We start from the raw sequence: 19,449 nt of genomic DNA, 5'->3' as shown, positions 1-19,449 counted from the left end.
ATACTTTTTATGTTTTGCTTTTGACCAACTAGATAACTATGTGCATGTTCATGGCTCAGGCATGTCTGACTCTTTATGACTTCATGGATGGTAGTTGGCCAGGCTCCTCTGTCCATGGAATTCTCCAGGCAAGAATACTGGAGTGGGTTGCCATTTCCTTCTCCAGGGGATCTTCCCCACCCAGGGATCGAACCCAGGGTCTTCTTATACATTGCAGACAGATTCTTTACCATCTGAGCCACAGGGGAAGCCCAAGATAACTTTATAACTATAATAACTATACACATGAGTATAACTGTGACATTCTACAAAATATTTTTTATTTCCCGATGTGTATCACATAGTTTTTAATCTTACACTTGCATATGTTTCAACTTAACACATTTTTAACACTGTTTCCTCTTTCTCCATTTTCATTCTGCTAAGCCATTGATACTTATGGTGAAGGATGTCAGATTCATGATCTCTGAAGATTTAGCTTTGGGACCAGGGACCAGACTTGATCACTCAAGAGCTTTTGTGTAGCAGAATTTTATTAAAGTGAAAAAGAGACAGAGAAAGCTTCTGACATAGATACCAGAAGGGGGACGGAGAGTGCCCCGCTAGCTAGACTTATGAAGGCCTTATATACTTTTTTCAGACCCACTCCCACAACATACAGCTTAAATTAACAAGATTAGAATGAACAATAGAAAGATCTTACCAGATGTACTCCCTTAGTATACATTTTAAGATGACAGGATTAGTCAGAAAGTTCCTGTTAAGGAGAAACATGTCCTTGAGCAAGAGACATTGTTATATTGACTAAGACAAAGCAATGTAGAAAAGAATGTTTGTCCTTTTCTCCTTGAGAGCCCCAGACCCCTTTCTCCTTCTCAAGGGCTCCGGACCCCTTTCTCCTCCTCGGGAACCCTGAACTTCTTATCAACCAATCTAGGAACTGACTCTCTCACCATGTTGAAGTAACATTGTCTGGTATAAACTGTACCATTGAGTTTGGCTTTACGTGAGTGCTTGTGAGCACTCATTACTCCGTGGAGGTATACATCTATCTATTAACACTTATTTGAATTTTCTGTCTGTCTCACTAGAATATGAACTCCAGGAGGCTTGGACCTGGGTTTCTGAAGAGCTGTATCACTGATGCCTAGAACAGTGACACTCAAAAAATATTTGTTAAAATCAATGTTCAAATGCCAAAAAAAAAAAAAAAACCTGTAAAATGGATGTTATATCATTATTAGAGACACCATGGTTTTCAAACACTGATGGTGCATTGTGGTCTTTCAGTGAAGTCTGTGCAATAAAATAACAGACTATCTTCAAAACTAGCCTTGTCTTCTAAAAGTATAAGCTTTTTTAAAATTTCATTTTTCTCTGCTGGCAATTCTTAAAAGTTGAGCTATAATTCTCATGCCATAAAACCCATCTTTTAAAGTACATGATTCAATAGTTTTTATTATATTCACAATGTTCCGTGACTATCAACATTATTTAATTCCAGAATATTTTCATTATTCCACAAAATAAAACCTCATACACATTAGTAGTCACTCTCCCCTTCACCCTCCTCCTGACCCTTTACAAACAATTGATTTTCTACTCCATGGATTTGCTTATTCTGGACTTTTCACATAATGGTATCATAGTATGCAGCCTTTTGTGACTGGCTTCTTTTATTTAGCATAATGTTTTCAAGGTTTACCTATGTAATAGCATGTACAAGTACTTCATTCTTTTTATGGCTGAAAGATATTCCATCATATAGATGTATATAATCTATTTTGTTTATCAATTCATCGCCCATACTCAACTTCTCTGCTACAGTTCCTGTCAAAACACAGAGGGCACAGTTGTTCTACTATCTGATATTGAGAATACAGGAAGAAGACCAGGTTTGGGACAGAAAGACAATGAGTTCAGTTTTAGACACATTAAGTATGAGGTACCTCTCTGCAGATGTCCAGTTTATAGTTAAATATGCAAGTCTAAAGCAGAGGCAAGTTCTGGTGTGAAGATATCGATGAGGAGAGAGAGAGTTGAATTAACTGAGTGCTATTTGAAACCATGGGAGAGTAAGAAAACACCCAGAAAGATCAGACAGAGCACATTTAGTACTTACATTTGTAGGGCTCTGCTAGGTAATTTATTTATTCCTACTAGTTTAACAAAAAAAATTTTTTTTTAATTTTTTGCTGTGGACCATTTTTAAAGTCTTTATTGAATCTGTTATAACATTAACTCTGCTTTATGTTTTGGTGTTTTGAGATCTTAGCTCCCCAACCAGGGTTCAAACCCACAACTCCTGCATTAAAAGATGAAGTCTTAAACATTGGACCACCATAGTCCAGTGTTTAAGTCCTTGGTTTAAGTGCTTAGGAGTTTGTTTCTACCTTACATTTTGGTTCTCCAGAGACATTCCCTCTGAGTGATAACTCAGAGATCCAGGCTGGCTCCGTCTTGTGCCCTTACCATCCTAATTCATGACCACTGGTGATTTCTGGGGAGTGCTGAGACAACTGGAGCGAAGGCAGGAGCCATAAGAGCCTAAGCTGGGAAATGAAGAGCGTTATTGCTGTTTACTACCCTCTAGCCAAAATAAGTCATGTTTGGACCCAACTAAGTGCCAACAGGCTTGGAAACATAGTATTGTGGGTAAGCAGAAATGGGAGAAACTAGGTAATGGTGAGTGCTAGCAATGCCTACTACACTTCCAATGGGCAGCAGTCTTCAACTCTCATTCCAGTTCTCATTTCCACTAACACCAAAGAGGATGGAAAGTGGGAAAGACCAAGAAGCATAAGATATATTGTGCCTACTGTTTGTGTCAGTTGCTCAGTTGTGCCTGCCTCTTTGCAATCCCATGGACTGTAACCCGCCAGGCTCCTCTGTCCATGGAATTTTCCAGGCAAGAATACTGGAGTGGGTTTCCATTTCCTTCTCCGGGGGATCTTTCCAAACCAGGGATCAAACTTAGGTCTCCCACATGGCAGGCAGGCTCTTTACTGTCTGGGCCACCAGGGATCCTGGTGCAGGCTGAGATCAATTAAATATTTATACCTTAGGATAAATTACTATTGAAACACAGTTACAAAGTTGAAAAGTTTTTTGAAATCCATGAAATGTGATTTTTTATTATAGCTTTCTGTGTCTTGCTTCACCTACCTTACCTTCCCCTTTTACATCCTAATGTTAATCAATTCTTACTTAATTTAATCTGGATTTACAGACAATTTATTAGGAGACACACTGTAGACAGTAAGATACATGAGTCTGATGTGCAGAGAAGACGGGCTGGAAGGAGATTTGAGAGTCATCAGCAAAAATACTGTAGTACTTGCCCCTCCTCCCTCACTCCCATTTCAAATGGAATAGTGGGGTTGGAAGCCAGATTGCAGTGGATTGAACAGTGAGAGGAGCAGAAGTGGAGACACTGACTTTTTCAAGAATTTCAGTTCTAAAGGAAAAGAGAAGCAGAGAGCAATAGCTAGACAAGACGTTGGGATTGAGGAAGGATTTTTTTTTTTAAACATTTGACAGACTTGAACATGCTGAAATGCTATTAGACATAGCCATCCATTGGCAGGCCATTAGAAAGATCAATCAGGCTTCCTGTATGAAATGTCTACCTCGTCCTTTCTAATAGTCAACAATATTCTATATCGGACTAACAATTTTCCTCTTAGTTTTGACAGCTATATTATAACTAGGGTCTTCAACAGATACAACACTTAAAAATAAAAGAGGCAACACTGCCCAGGATCTTGTTATTATAAACAGTCTTTATTCTTTATTCTCTCTTTAGAAGCCATATTTTTAAAGCTTTCCTGTCATTATCGCCACAAGCAACAATTTTATTATTCAAAGACACATTTTACGGCCTGGTATAAGCAATTAAAAGACAGCACTCAAAGACTTAGTCACTAGATACCATAAAGGTTCATAGACCATACGATAGTTTTGAAGGGACAAAGGAAAATGGACAACTATCTCCCTTGCCATACAGAAATCTGGAGTTTTCCTGGCTGGTTTCCAGAGACTTAATGATTAAAGCCAGTATGTTAGAAATTTTGAAGTGGAATTGAGAAAGGGTCTGTGCCCTCTTAGAGTTTATTATAGCAACTACAAAATAGCCGTTTGCAAAAGGTGAGAATAAAGTTTGGAAGACTGAGATAAAGAATGAAACTTAGCAGGAGACAGGAAATATGACATAAAAAAGAACTGTTGAAAGCTCTGAAAGAAAAGACAAGGATGAACAATAAGCAGAACAGGAAAAGAACCAAGTGAATCCCAAAGGCTGACCTCATCATAGAGTATTTATGTAAGAGATATTGAGCTACAAGATAAGTTTACTAAATACTTTCAGTAAGTTCACACTGTGACACCAAAATTTATGCAGGAGATGTCACTGTTATTTACAAGCTCATTTAAAAAGTGGGGAGCACTCTTTTGGAAAAAAATAGAAGCACACTCTTAAAAGGACCTGCAAGATCATCAGTTTCTTAACAAAAAGTACAGCTGTCAGCCTTCAGCTCTTAGCACCTACAGGATGCCCCTCGGATTTCAGGCCAAGGCCATACTCTTCCAGGGCACTCCCCAGCCAGTTCCGAGCGTGGCAGGAGTACCAAGGCCTGGCTGTATGTGTCTAGTGCAGGACTCCTCTGTGCCCTTTGCTCTAGCGCCCCATCATGCTGGCTAAGACTTTGCCAGATCTACAAACAATCCGAAGTTCTTTCTGCCCAATCCCACTTCCTCCCCACTTCCTATCCCATCATAGGAATCAAGTAGGCACTCCTTTACATAGGATTTTCTTGCCTAATCAGACTTCCTCCTTTTTTTAATCTTTCACAGGCGTTATGCTTCCTCTCCCCACAAAACTTCATGAACTCCTAACTTTATCTTTACAACCATCTGATGGATACAACTAATGCAAAGAACATAATTACAATTCATGTATCTGACAAAAGACCTACACCCAGGATATATAAAGAAACTCTAAAATACAGTAATAAGACAACCTTTTTTTTTAAATGGCCAAAGACTTCATTTTTATAATATGCAAATGACAAATAGGCACAGGAAAAGATTTTCAACATCATAAATCATCTTGAAAATGAACATTAAAACCACAGTAAGATATCACTACACACATATCAGAAGAGTCAATATTAAAAAGACTGAAGTGGTCTTTTTAATAATGGAATATTACTCAGGCATAAAAAAGAATGAAATAATGCGATCTGCAGCAACATGGATGGACCTAGAGATGATTATACTAAATGAGGTAAGTCAGACAAGGAAAGACAAGCATCACATGACATCACTTATAAGTGAAATTTAAAAAATGATACAAAAACATTTATATACAAAACAGAATAGATCCACAGACATAGAAAACAAGACTATGGTTACCAAAAGGGAAAGCAGGGGAAGGGAAAAGTTGGGAGTTTGGGATTAAAACATACACATATACATGCTACTCTATATAAAATGGGCTTCCTAGGTGGTTTAATGGTAAAGAACCTGCCTGCCAATCAGGAGACGTGGCTTCAATCCCTGGGTCAGGAGGGTTCCCTGGAGAAGGAAAGGGCAACTCACTCCAGTATTCTTGCCTGGGAAATCCCATGGACAGAGGAACCTAGCAGGCTACAGCCAATGGGGTCGCAAAGACTCAGACACGACTCAGAAACTAAACAACCACAGCAAATATATAATATAGATGAACAACAAGTGCCTACTGTATAGCACTAGGAACTCTATTCAGTATTTCACAATAAACTATAATGGAAAAGAATCTAAAAATGAATAGATTATATACATATGTATAACTGAATTGTTTGCTGTACACCTAACAGTAATACAACATTGTAAATCAACAATTCTTCAATTAAAAATAATTTTAAGGTTTTTAAAGTTAATTTTTAAAAGATTTTTTTTAAAGTCTGACAATTCCATGTGAGGAACAGGACGTGGAGCAACTGGCACTATTATACAATGCTAGTGGGAACATAAAGTGGTACAATCACTTTGGAAAACAGTTTGGCATCTTATAAAGTTAAACTTATACTTGTCATATGACTCAGCAATTCCACTTCTGGATATTTACCCCACAGAAAACATGTATACACAAAAAGACCTCTACAAAAATGTCCATAGCAGTTTTATTCACAATAGCCAAAGCCTGCAAACTATCCAAATGTCCAATAAATGGACAAACCATGCTATATCCATACAATGAAGAGAGTACTTGGCAATAATAAAGAACAACCTACTGGTACATGCAGGGCTCCCCAAGTGGTGCCAGTGATAAAGAACCTGCCTGCCGATGCAGAAGACATAAGAGACCTGGGTTTGATCCCTGGGTAGGGAGGATTCCCTGGAGAAGGGAATGGCAACCCACTTCAGTATCCTTGTCTGGAGAATCCCATTGACAGAGGAGCGTGGTGGGCTACAGTCTATGGGGTCACAAAGAGTCAGACATGACTGAAGCGACATAGTGTGCACACTGGTACATACAACCAAATAAAGGAATCTCAGAAACATTATATTGAGTCAAAAAATCAATTTACATAAAATGTCATATGTGATTCCATTTTTGTGAAGTTTTAAAACTGGCAAAACTATTCTTGAGTAATATAAATTAGATTGGAGTTGCCTCTGTGAGGCATTAGTGATTGACTGCAAAGAAGTATGAGGGAATTTTCTAGGATGATGGAAATTTCTATATCATACTTTTATTTTTATTTTTGGCTGTGCTGGGTCTTTGTTGCTTAGCGGGCCTTTCTCTAGTTTCAGAGAGCAGGGGCTACGCTCTAGCTGCCATACTTGGTCTTCTCATTGCAGTGGCTTCTCTTGTCTCTGAGCGCTAGATCTAGGGCACACAGGCCGCAGTAGGTGTGGCTCCAGGGCGCTGGAGCACAGGCTCAATACTTGTGGCACACAGCCTTAGCTGCTCCACGAAGTGTGGGGTCTTCGCAGATCAAGGATTGAACCTGCACTGGCAGTCTGAATCTTTACCACTGAGCCACCGAGGAAGCCTGGAAATTTCTATATCTTGATTGGGTGATGGTTACACAGATATATATGTATTTGTCAAAACTCATGAAACTGTACCCTCAAAATGTATGCATAGTTCAGTTCAGTTTAGTTCAGTCGCTCAGTCATGTTTGACTCTCTGCGACCCCATGAGCTGCAGCACGCCAGGCCTCCCTGTCCATCCCCAACTCCTGGAGTTTACTCAAACTCAAGTCCATTGAGTTGGTGATGTCATCCAACCATGTCATCATCTGTCGTCCCCTTCTCCCCCTGCCCTCAATCTTTCCTAGCATCAGGGTCCTTTCAAATGAGGCAGTACTTCACATCAGGTGGCCAAAGTATTAGAGTCTCAGCTTAACATCAGTCCTTCCAATGAATATTCATGACTGATTTCCTTTAGGATAGACTGGTTGGATCTCCTTGCAGTCCAAGGGACTCTCAAGAGTCTTCTCCAACACCACAGTTCAAAAGCATCATTTCTTCGGTGCTCAGCTTTCTTTATAGTCCAACTCTCACATCCATACATGACTACCAGAAAAAACATAGCCTTGGCTAGAGGGACCTTTGTTGGCAAAGTAATGTCTCTGCTTTTCAATATGCTGTCTAGGTTAGTCATAACTTTCCTTCCAAGGAGTAAGTGTCTTTTAATTTCATGGCTGCAACTGCATCTGCAGTGATTTTGGAGCCCCAAAAAATAGTCTGCCACTGTTTCCACTGTTTCCCTATTTATTGGCCATGAAGTGATGGACCTGGATGCCCATGATCTTTGTTTTCTGAATGTTGAGCTTTAAGCCAACTTTTTCACTCTCCGCTTTCACTTCCATCAAGAGGCTCTTTAGTTCTTCTTCACTTTCTGCCATAAGGGTGGTTTCATCTGCATATCTGAGGTTATTGATGCTTCTCCTGGCAATCTTGATTCCAGCTTGTGCTTCATCCAGCCCAGCGTTTCTCATGATGTACTCTGCATATGTTAAATAAGCAGGCTGACAATAGACAGCCTTGATGTACTCCTTTTCCTATTTGGAACCAGTCTGTCCTTTCATGTCCAGTTCTAACTGTTGCTTCCTGACCTGCATACAGATTTCTCAAGAGGCAGGTCATGTGGTCTGGTATTCATATTTCTTTCAGAATTTTCCAGTTTTTGGTGATCCACACAAAGGTTTTGGATAGTCAATAAAGTAGAAATAGATGTTTTTCTGGAACTCTCTTGCTTTTTCGATGATCCAGCAGATGTTGGCAATTTGATCTCTAGTTCCTCTGCCTTTTCTAAATCCAGCTTGAACATCTGGAAGTTCATGGATCACGTATTACTGAAGCCTGTCTTGGAGAATTTTGAGCATTACCTTACTAGCATGTGAGATGAGTGCAATTGTGCGGTAGTTTGAGCATTCTTTGCCATTGCCTTCCTTTGGGATTGGAATGAAAACTGACCTTTTCCAGTCCTGTGGCCACTGCTGAGTTTTCCACATTTGCTGGCATATTGAGTGCAGCACTTTCACAGCATCATCTTTCAGGATTTGAAATATCTCAACTGGAATTCCATCACCTCTACTAGTTTTGTTCGTAGTGATGCTTCCTAAGGCCCACTTGACTTCACATTCCAGGATGTCTGGCTCTAGGTGAGTGTGAGTGATCACACCATTGTGATTATCTGGGTCGTGAAGATCTTTTTTGTACAGTTCTTCTGTGTATTCTTGCCACCTCTTCTTAATATCTTCTGCTTCTGTTAGGTCCATACCATTTCTGTCCTTTATTGTGCCCATCTTTGCATGAAATGTTCCCTTGGTAACTCTAATTTTCTTAAAGAGATCTCTAGTCTTTCCCATTCTATTGTTTTCCTCTATTTCTTTGCACTGATCACTGAGGAAGGTTTTCTTATCTCTCCTTGCTATTCTTTGGAACTCTGCATTCAAATGGGTATATCTCTCCTTTTCTCCTTTGCTTCTCTTCTTTTCACAGCTTTTTGTAAGGCCTCCTCATACTGCCATTTTGCTTTTTTGCATTTCTTTTTCTTGGGGATGGTCTTGATCCCTGTCACCTGTACAATGTCATGAACCTCTGTCCATAGTTCTTCAGGTACTCTGTCTATCAGATCTAGTCCCTTAAATCTCTTTCTCTCTTCCACTGTATAATTGTAAGGGATTTAGGTCGTACCTGAATGGTCGGGAGAAATATCAATAACCTCAGAAATGCAGATGACACCACCCTTATGGCAGAAAGTGAAGAAAAACTAAAAAGCCTCTTGAGGAAAGTGAAAGAGGAGAGTGAAAAAGTTGGCTTAAAGCTCAACATTCAGAAAACTAAGATCATGGCATCCAGTTCCATTACTTCATGCAAATAGATGGGGAAACAGTGGAAACAGTGACTGACTTTATTTTTCTGGGCTCCAAAATCACTGCAGATGGTGACTGCAACCATGAAACTAATTACTCCTTGGGAGGAAAATTATGACCAACCTAGATAGGATTTTGAAAAGCAGAGACATTACTTTGTCAACAAAGGTCCATCTAGTCAAGGCTATGGTTTTTCCAGTGGTCATGTATGGATGTGAGAGCTGGACTATAAAGAAAGCTGAGCGCTGTAGAATTGATGCTTTTGAACTGTGGTGTTGGAGAAGACTCTTGAGAGTCCCTTGGACAGCAAAGAGATCCAACCAGTCCATCCTAAAGGAAATCAATCATAAATATTCACTGGAAGGACTGATGTTGAAGCTGAAACTCCAATACTTTGGCCACCTGATGCGAAGAGCTCACTCATTTGAAAAGACCCTCATGCTAGGAAAGATTGAGGGGAGGAGAAGGGAACGACAGATGATGAGATGGTTGGATGGCATAACAGACTCAATGGACGTGGGTTTGGGTAGACTCCAGAAGTTGGTGATGGACAGAGAGCCTGGCGTGCTGCAGTTCATGGGGTCGCAGAGAGTCAGACACGACTGAGTGACTGAACTGAACTGAATGGTCTAGTGGTTTTCCCTGCTTTCTTCAAGTTAAGTCTGAATTTGGCAATAAGGAGTTCATGATCTGAGCCAAAGTCAGCTCCTGATCTTGGTTTTACTGACTATATAGAGCTTCTCCACCTTTGGCTGCAAAGAATATAATCAATCTGATTTCAGTGTTGACCATCTGGTGATGTCCATGTGTAGAGTCTTCTCTTGTGTTGTTGGAAGAGGGTGTTTGCTACGACAAGTGTGTTCTCTTGGCATTAGCTTTTGCCCTGCTTCATTCTGTACTCCAAGGCCAAATTTGCCTGTTACTCCAGGTGTTTCTTGACTTCCTACTTTTGCATTCCAGTCCCCTGTAATGAAAAGGACATCTTTTTTGGGTGTTAGTTCTAAAAGGTCTTGTAGGGCTTCATAGAACCATTCAACTTCAGCTTCTTCAGCATTACTGATTGGGGCATAGACTTGGATTACCGTGACATTGAATGGTTTGCCTTGGAATGAACAGAGATCATTCTGTCATTTTTGAGATTGCATCCAAGTACTGCATTTTGGACTCTTGTTTACTATGATGGCTACTTCATTTCTTCTAAGGGATTCTTGCCCACAGTAATAGATATAATGGTCATCGGAGTTAAATTCACCCATTCCAGTCCATTTTAATTCACTGATTCCTAAAATGTTGATGTTCACTCTTGCCGTCTCCTGTTTGACCACTTCCAATTTGCCTTGATTCATGGACCTAACATTCCAGGTTCCTAGGCAATATTGCTCTTTACAGCATTGGACCTTGCTTCCATCACCAGTCACATCCACAACTGGGTGTTGCTTTTGCTTTGGCTCCATCTCTTTATTCCTTCTGGAGTTATTTCTCCACTGATCTCCAGTAGCATATTGGGTACCTACCGACCTGGGGAGTTCATCTTTCTGTGTCCTATCTTTTTGCCTTTTCATACTATTCATGGGGTTCTCAAGGCAAGAACACTGAAGTGGCTTGCCATTCCCTTTTCCAGTGGACCATATTTTGTCAGAACTCTCCTCCATGACCCTATGCATAGTACTGTATGTAAATTATACTTTAATAAAATTGACTTTTTAAAATGTATTCCCAGTGTTTATAAATATTATACTAATAAACACCAAAGACTGAATATATAAACACTATATCTAATAGTATTCATTGGTATTGCAAGTGGAATATTTATCTAATCTATGCTTTTAGATGTTATTGCCAAAAAGTAAAAAGGCTATTATTGATCAATTTATTTTTCCTATATCCAGACAACTTCTCGAATTCCTTTATTCATTTTTTTTTAAACTGAAGTCTTAGTCTTGGGCTTCCTTAATAGCTCAGTTGGTAAAGAATCTGCCTGCAACGCACGAGATCCTGGTTTGATTCTTGGGTCAAAGAAGATCCGCTGGAGAAGGGATAGGCTCCCTACTCCAGTATTCTTGGGCTTCCCTTGTGGTTCAGATGGAGAAGAATCCAGGAGACCTGGGTTCCTGCAATGCGGGAGACCTTGGTTTGATCCTTGGGTTGGGAAGATCCCCTGGAGAAGGGAACAAGTGCCCACTCCAGTATTCTGACCTGGAGAATCCCATGGACTGTATAGTCCATGGGGTGGCAAAGAGTCAGACATGACTGAGCAACTTTCACTCACTTCACTTAGGCATGCAATCACATATACAGCGAAAAATAAAAATAACTTCTTATTATCCAACATTTATACAGATTACTTTGGAGAAGGCAATGGCACCCTACTCCAGTACTCTTGCCTGGAAAATCCCATGGACGGAGGAGCCTGGTAGACTGCAGTCCATGGGGTCGCTAGGAGTCGGACATGGCTGAGCGACTTCACTTTCACTTTTCACTTTCATGCATTGGAGAAGGACATGGCAACCCACTCCAGTGTTCTTGCCTGGAGAATCCCAGGGACAGAGGAGCCTGGTAGGAGGCCGTCTATGTGGTTGCAGAGAGTCGGACATGACTGAAGCGACTTAGCAGCAGCGGCAGCATACAGATTACTTTTTTTACTTCTCTTTTGCAATTCACTAATCTCCAAATGAATGATCATAGTGATCACCAGATGTTCTCTCTTTTCCCTACTTTAAGGGAAATAGCTTAACATCTGAATGTTTAGGATAGTACTTGCTGTTGGACTTTCTTATAAAATCCTTATCAGTTTGTATTTTCTATATTATTTTGTTAAGAATGATTCTTTTTGGGGGGTACTCTTTCTGCCCCCTTCTGATGCCTATGTCAGAAGCTTTCTCTATCTCCTTTATACTTTAATAAAACTTTATTATACAAAAAAAAAAGAATGATTCTTTTTTTTAAATTTTAAGTGTGTGTTTGTGTGTTTGTGCTCAGTCATGTCCGACTCTTTTCAGCCCCATGGACTGTAGCCCACCAGGCTCCTCTGTCCATGGAATTTTTCAGACAAGAACACCGGGGTGGGTTGCCATTTCCTACTCCAGGGGATCTTCCCAACCCAGGGACTGAACCAGTGTCTCTTGAGTCTCCTGCATTGGCAGGAGAATTTTTTACCACAGAGCCACCTGGGAAGCCCAACTGACTTTTCTGCTTTTATTAGTACAATACTGGTTTCTCTTTTAAATTGTTGATGCAGTGAAATATAGGTTTCCTAATATTGCAACATTTTGCTTTCATGAAATAAAACCTCTTGAATTATTATTTTGATAAGACACTGGATTCTCTTTTAAATACATATTCATAAGCTAACTTGAACTTTGGTAGTTCTTTCATATTAACTTTAGCAGATGAGAGTAAAGCTGGTTTCATGAAATGATTTAGGGAGTTTCTTTTTCTGTGCCCTACAAGAGTAAAAAAATGATATTTATTTATCCATTATTCTTTAAAGATTAAAAAGGATTTAGAGCATTTAACTGTAAAATTCTCATCTCTATGCTATTTTTATAGTAGATAGTTAATCTCCAATTTTTCTACGGTAATTATTTTCTTCACGTTTTTTACTTGCTTGATAAATTTTATTAGGAAGTCATTCATATCACCTGTTTTCAAATGTGTCACAAGTTTTAGTCAGTAATTTATAATATTTGATTTCTTTTCTATATCATTACCTTCCTTCTCATTTTTATCTTGTATAATTTTTTTTTTTTTATTCAGGGTCAGAAAAGGATTGTCTGTTTTATTGGTGTTTTCAAACAACCAGCTTTTGGAATTACTTATGCAAGTTTGGGTGTTCGTATTTTATTAATTTCAATTGTTTTCTTTACTGCTTCCCTTACTATCAGTTTGTTTCTAACTAAGATACATAGTAATTCTGTCTTGTTTCTCTTTCTTCTTTAATAATAAAAACGTTAAAGCCTCCAGAATTGCCTAATAAGACAGCTTTCATTTGTTCTCAAGTTTTTTTGTATGAATTATTCTGATTTTTATTGCTTATTATGTTGTTTTAATTTTTATTTACCTTTTGATTCAAATGTTATTTAGGAAGATGCTTATGTCCAATATTATATTTAAATTATTGGAGTAACTTATTATTTAGTATCAATTATATTGGATTATGATTAGTTTATTAAGGCTTTTTGTTACAAAGTGTCACAATGTTTTTATATATTCCGTGGACCTACCAAGTATTGCATATATTTTTCATATATTAAATATATACAAAAAATTTTCTCTGAACATTTAAAATGGTAACATATACTACCTAATTGCCCTCACTCACACACATACCCATAGCTCTCTTTACTTTGTTTATAAATATTTTTTCATAGCATGTATCATAATCTTGTAACAGACGGTATAATTTACTTATATAGTGTTTATTGCTTATCCTCTGGCATTTCCTCATGAATGTCAGAGCTGGGACTTCCGTGTGTTGTTCACTGATGTATCTCAAAAGCATATAACAGTGCCTGGCACAAGGCAAATATTCAAGAAAATTTGTTAGCTAAGTAAATCATCATTACCACATGGGCTTCCCTGGCGGCTCAAACTGTAAAGAATCCGCCTGCAACGCAGGAGGGGGAGACCCCTTGGAAGAGGGAATGGCTACCCGTTCCAGAATTCTTCCCCGGAGAATTCAATGCACAGAGGAGCCTGTAGAGCTACAGTTTGTGGGCTTGCAGAGTCACACAGGACTGAGCTATGAACACACACTACCACATGAGTACCCAAAGGGCCAAACAGGAATACTGATGGTATCTATTCACTCATTAACTTTTGTTTCAACACCTACTACAATTCGGAACAGTGCTGGTGCTGAGTTCTTATATAAAGACAAGTCTCCATCCTCACCAGTGGTCTTTTCTGGCATTTCAGAAGGAACAGGAGTCAGAGAAGGACGCTGTGAATCAGTGAGAGATATATTTCGTTTCATAAACGCTCTCTATATTTACTGATCTCAATAGAGCTGCAATATCTTAACTTCTTTAATGTCCTTTGTTCCACGCTCCTAACAATTGAAACAGTGGGGCAGTCCAAACCTTTAAATGCACTCAAAGAAAGAAAGCTCAGTCGTGTCCGACTCTTTGCATCCCCATGGACTGTAGCCTACCAGGCTCCTCTGCCCATGGGATTTTCCAGGCAAGAGTACTGGAGTGGGGTGCTATTTCCTTCTCCAGGGACCCTCCTGACCCAGGGAATGAACCCGGGTCTCCCGCATTGTAAGGCGGATGATTTACCATCTGAGCCACTAGGGAATGACGGAGTGCCTCAAAAGAACTACCTCGAAAGGTTTTGCCAATGCACGCGTCTTCAAAACCCAGACCCCAGCAGACACCACGGTAGAAGAGCACAGTGTTTCTCTGAATGCTGGCGCTGCCTTCCGCAATCAAGGTCAGAGGGGTTCCACGTGGGAGGAACCCGCCTGGCCCACAAGTGCACGGCGACATTTCCAGCTTAGTTATGGGTACTTCCAAATATTAGGGAGCAAAAGCCTCGAGGGGAAACCAGTACCTTCCTGGGACCCGTGACCACCCTGTGAACCCGTCACAACGTTCAGACACCGCGCACATCTACGCGCACGCGCAGCGGTGCCGCGAGCCCCGCAGTGGGTCTTCGCCCCGCCCCTCGGACCGGAAGGAGTTGCCGGCCCTTCCGGCGTCCGGCGGCCCTGTGGTTGCCTCAGTGATGTCGTGGGTTCAAGCTGCTTCTTTGGTCCAAGGTCCTGAAGAGGAAGGGGACGTGTTTGACGAGGAAGCTGATGAGTCGCTCCTGGTGCAGCGGGAATGGCGGAGCCATATGCAGAGACGAGTCAAAGTAAAGCTGCGTGGAGAGGGCGGGGGGTCCGTTGCTGTACCGGGTTGTTAGCGCTGGAGCTGGGAGTTGTGAGAAGGTGGGGTCCCAGGATGAAGGCCGGAGTGGTCGCGGCCTGGCCTGGCGCTGCCCTCCCTCTCTCTTACCATTCTGTCTGGCCCATGTCCTGCTAGGGTTTCCCAGTGGGTTACTTGAAACCGTGCGACACCACAGGATGCTTTCCTCGAGCGCCCGTGGAGTGTGTTGGGTGGACAGCGGGGACCGAAAAATATAACCTTTGTCAGAGACTTTGAAGAGATTTCAGTTTGATGGGCATCAGAGGGAAAGGGGTGGACGAGAAACATTTACATTGTTCCAATTATGTCTGTCAAAGGACATGTAGGCAGTTGACATGGGTTGCTTGAATAAGTGGGGAGCCTAAAGTTAGGAGTAGTGTTAATCAGGACAGATGGAAAAAGTGAACTTATGAATGTTGTCAGAGGGCAGTAAGAGAAAGCTAATAAGGAATGGAATCACAGAGTCAGACAAGGCTGAGCGACTGAACAAAATAAGGAATGGTAGTGGCTACGTAAGGGAGTGTTAATGTGTTTTCTTTTTTTTAATTTGTTGGGTGTGAATTATCCATCTCTAATTTGTCTTACTATTCATTGAGTCTCAGCTTAATACCACACACACCCAGTTTCCAAGTGGAGCTTTCAGAGCTTAGTTCAGGGTGAGGACCAGATGGTGAGATCTGTGCCTGCTAGTGTCCTTGCCAACCATTAAATTGCCATTAAATCTGCCCTTGTTTAATGTCTCAGTAAAATAATATTTGCTTAGCACAACAACAATGTTGTCAACTTCAGAAATGGCTTACATGAAGCTGAGGCTAAACCAATAAATACTGAGCACCTTTTGAGTGTTGTGGCAGGACAAAATCCTTGTGCACAGAGGATTTTCAGTTTACTTATATTAAGGTAAATTTCTAAATCAAGCAAAATTTCTAAAACCAGACCTCTCGTCTTCCTTTTACTATACCAATTTCCTCTTTCCCTACTCCAGTTCCAAGACCTTGGTAACCCTGCCCTGCCTTACCCACCCACACCAAACCAGTTTCTAAAGGACCAGACACCTAATTCTCCATGTTTCCTTTCTGTGGAGCTATTGCTAGCACGGATTTTTTTTTTTTAATATGTAGAATCAGTATTTTTAAATGTGTGCAATAAATCTAGACTACCAAAATGGAATAAACCAACAATAAACTTTTATGAGAAGCATAGTCTACTTTGATTGTGTGATTATGCCATGTTATAGAACCATGATGTTAAATAACACAATAGAGGCCTGTTTCATCAGTTTCTAAATTGGTTCTGTGGCTTTCTAGAAAAACCTACACTGGTTTACTTGGTGTTAAGTTACAGCTATAATTCTTCATTACTTATTTTTAGGAAGGCTACAGAGATGGAATAGATGCTGGCAAAGCAGTTACTCTTCAACAAGGCTTCAATCAAGGTTATAAGGAAGGTGCAGAAGTCATTATAAACTATGGACAACTCAGAGGAACATTGAGGTAATTTTTAAAACTTAAATGCTGAATTATTTTAACCTTTGTACTAGTGGAGGGTTTTGATGAAAGTAATATATAAAAATAAACTGTAAGCTGGTGTTTCCCCTAGTGTTAAATCCACAAAAGGGTACTGCAGAGCATAGACTAAAATTGCATTCAAAAATTCAGCAGTTACCCACTTTAATATGTGAGCCAAATGTTGTCTTTTATTGCAAAGAAATGATAGAAAGTTGTCTTCTTTTTTGCTACCTGAACTACCACCAATCTGTATCTCAAAGTAATTGAAAAAATCTTCAGGTTTTGGGTAACATTTTTATTCTTGCACATGTGGCAGAACACAATAAAACAGATGTCTAGACTAGCGGTACCTGATGAAGAGTATAGCCAGTAACAGAAAAAGTATTCCTTTTACTTTATTCCTGAACTTTGAATACCTGTCAGGATTTCATAGGAATAATGGCATGTATTAGAACCAAGTGGTCCAAAGGCACATGGAGCTAGGAGCACGGCAGGCTTGTCCTCTGATGCTTTGTACCTTTTAAACAGTCCTCTGTAAAGAAAAACATAAATGCTTCAAAGAATCACTGACTTTTACAAGGTATGAAATAAAAGTTATCAAAACAGGACAGAGACTTCCCTGGCAATCTAGTAGTTAAGACTTGTCTGCACTTCCAATGCAGGGGATGCAAGTTTGCTCTCTTGTCAGGAGATGAAGATCCCACATGCCATGAGATGGCACAGCCAAGAAAAAAATCAAAATAAAATTAGAAAAAAGTTATCAATACAAAAGTTCATTACATTTGAGGTTTTATAAAATTCAGCTGTCAGGAATCAGCATTTATAGTATACTAAGAAAGTGATCATGTGTTCATCTTCTCATCAAGTTAAATTAATTTTTTATAAGCTTAGAAAGCTTATTGCAGGGTATCTGCTGGCAATGCAGTGGATTTGGACTTCATGTTTTCATTTTCACGGTCTGCATTCAGTCCCTGGTCTGGGAACTAAGTTACCACAAGCTGTGTGACATGGCCAAAAAAAAAACAAAACTTGTTGCTAACATTATTAATTTTCACAACAACCATTATTTCGTGACATGAATAATATGAATGTAGGAAAGTAAAAGTACTATCTATACTAAAAACAAAGTAAAGAAAAATAATTATTAGGACTGGAAGAATTCTAACCTTCAATAAAATTGTTAGTAAAGTAGCTACTCTAACAAAGTTGGAAAAGTGAGTTGTCGCAAAACTTTTTTTCCCCTCACCTTCAGTTTTGATGTCAAGCAGCTATACGGTTATAACAGTGATTTTTAACCTTGGTTACACCTTGTTATCAGCTGGGAAGCTTTTAAAAAATAATACCCCCCGAGATTCTGATTTAATTGGTCTCGGGTATGACCTGGACCTTGATAAAGTTTAAAAGTTTTGCAGGTAATTCTGATGTGCATCCAAGATTGAGAATCACTAGTTTAGAAGCTGGTTGCTGCCTTTAAAAGAAAAACTGATTTTTCAGGTTTTTTCTTTCTCTTGAGTTGTATCCATCTTCAACAGAAGCTACACAATCATAAGGGGAAAATAAAATCAGGAAAAATAGATGAGGACCTGTGAAGGAGGGGTTATGAATTATAAACAGTTTATATGATTAAATCCAGTTGTTTAATTTTTGTTGAAAGATAATGTCTTTTATATTTATAATCTTATTTTACTATCATTACTTTCCTGATTTTGACTCACATTGCTATTATTAATAATTTTTGTATGATTTTATCTAGAAGAGAAACCTGAAAGCCTTAGCTTCAAAAATTCTAAAAGCCTTTGATTGTTTAATTTTTTCCTCTTTAACTCTTATTTATATTTTCGTTCAGTGCTTTGCTCTCCTGGTGTCACCTTCACGATAATAGTTCGGCTTTGATCAGTAAAATAAATAATCTTCTGGATGCAGTTGGCCAGTGTGAAGAGTGTGTGCTCAGACATCTGAAATCAATCACTTCACAGCCACAGGTTGTAGATTTATTGGACTCCCTTCAGGATATGGACCTTTGTCATGTAGCTCCAGCTGAGGAAAAGACTGATGAAGCTAAAGATGAAAGATTCTGTGAAAATAATGCTGAGTTTAACAAAAACTGTAGTAAGAATCTTAGTCAAGTAGATTGTTCATCTTTAGAATGTTGTAGAGCCCAGGAGCATGCACGCCCTGAAAACCCAAGCCTCACTTGGATTTTAGAACAGACAGCCAGTTTGGTAAAACAGCTGGGAGTATCAGTAGACATATTACAACACCTCAAACAACTATAAAAATTACCTTCACTTTAATAATGGAAGCGATGTTCAGAACATTTTTAGAACATTTTGTTTCTGAACAAGCTAACCAAAATTTGCACTGGTTTCTACACTTCACTTGTAAGGGTATCCCTTCATGTAATGTTGAAACATCTTCAAAATTAATACTATTAAAGGTAATATAATCCTTCTTTCTTTGTCACTGGCAGTTTTTATGTGGTTTAAGATATGCTCAAAAATTCCAGTTGTCTTCATTTTCAAATTTCTGGGGACTCATTACTATCAGAAATTAACAAGAATCAGACTACAGTTGACCCTTGAACACAGGTTTTAAAAGCACCCACCCACCATGCAGTAAAAAAAGGTGCATACTACTTATAGCTGGCCCTCCATATCTGCAGTT

General features: G+C 39.5%; 1 protein-coding gene and 1 long non-coding RNA gene across 2 annotated transcripts; one reads left to right on the top strand and one right to left on the bottom strand.

Moving 5' to 3' along the window:
- Nucleotides 1-512: 512 nt before the first annotated feature.
- On the bottom strand, nucleotides 513-13,259 carry LOC120877265. Its single transcript, XR_005724307.1, has 4 exons — nucleotides 13,247-13,259; nucleotides 12,684-12,693; nucleotides 1,567-1,570; nucleotides 513-602 (listed from the first exon to the last, which is right to left on the bottom strand). It is a non-coding gene; the product is annotated as an uncharacterized LOC120877265 (long non-coding RNA).
- A 1,789-nt stretch (nucleotides 13,260-15,048) lies between these two features.
- Nucleotides 15,049-19,237, top strand: YAE1 (YAE1 maturation factor of ABCE1). The gene is made up of 3 exons (XM_040259500.1): nucleotides 15,049-15,224; nucleotides 16,649-16,770; nucleotides 18,632-19,237. The coding sequence occupies exons 1-3, from the start codon at nucleotides 15,096-15,098 to the stop codon at nucleotides 19,059-19,061; spliced, it is 681 nt and encodes a 226-aa protein (XP_040115434.1). The 5' UTR covers nucleotides 15,049-15,095; the 3' UTR covers nucleotides 19,062-19,237.
- The last annotated feature ends 212 nt before the right edge of the window (nucleotides 19,238-19,449 follow it).

The sequence above is a fragment of the Oryx dammah genome, unplaced genomic scaffold (assembly GCF_014754425.2).
Source record: "Oryx dammah isolate SB20612 unplaced genomic scaffold, SCBI_Odam_1.1 HiC_scaffold_18, whole genome shotgun sequence".
Classification (NCBI taxonomy): Eukaryota; Metazoa; Chordata; class Mammalia; order Artiodactyla; family Bovidae; genus Oryx; species Oryx dammah.
This window is presented reverse-complemented; position numbering and strand designations above follow the sequence as displayed.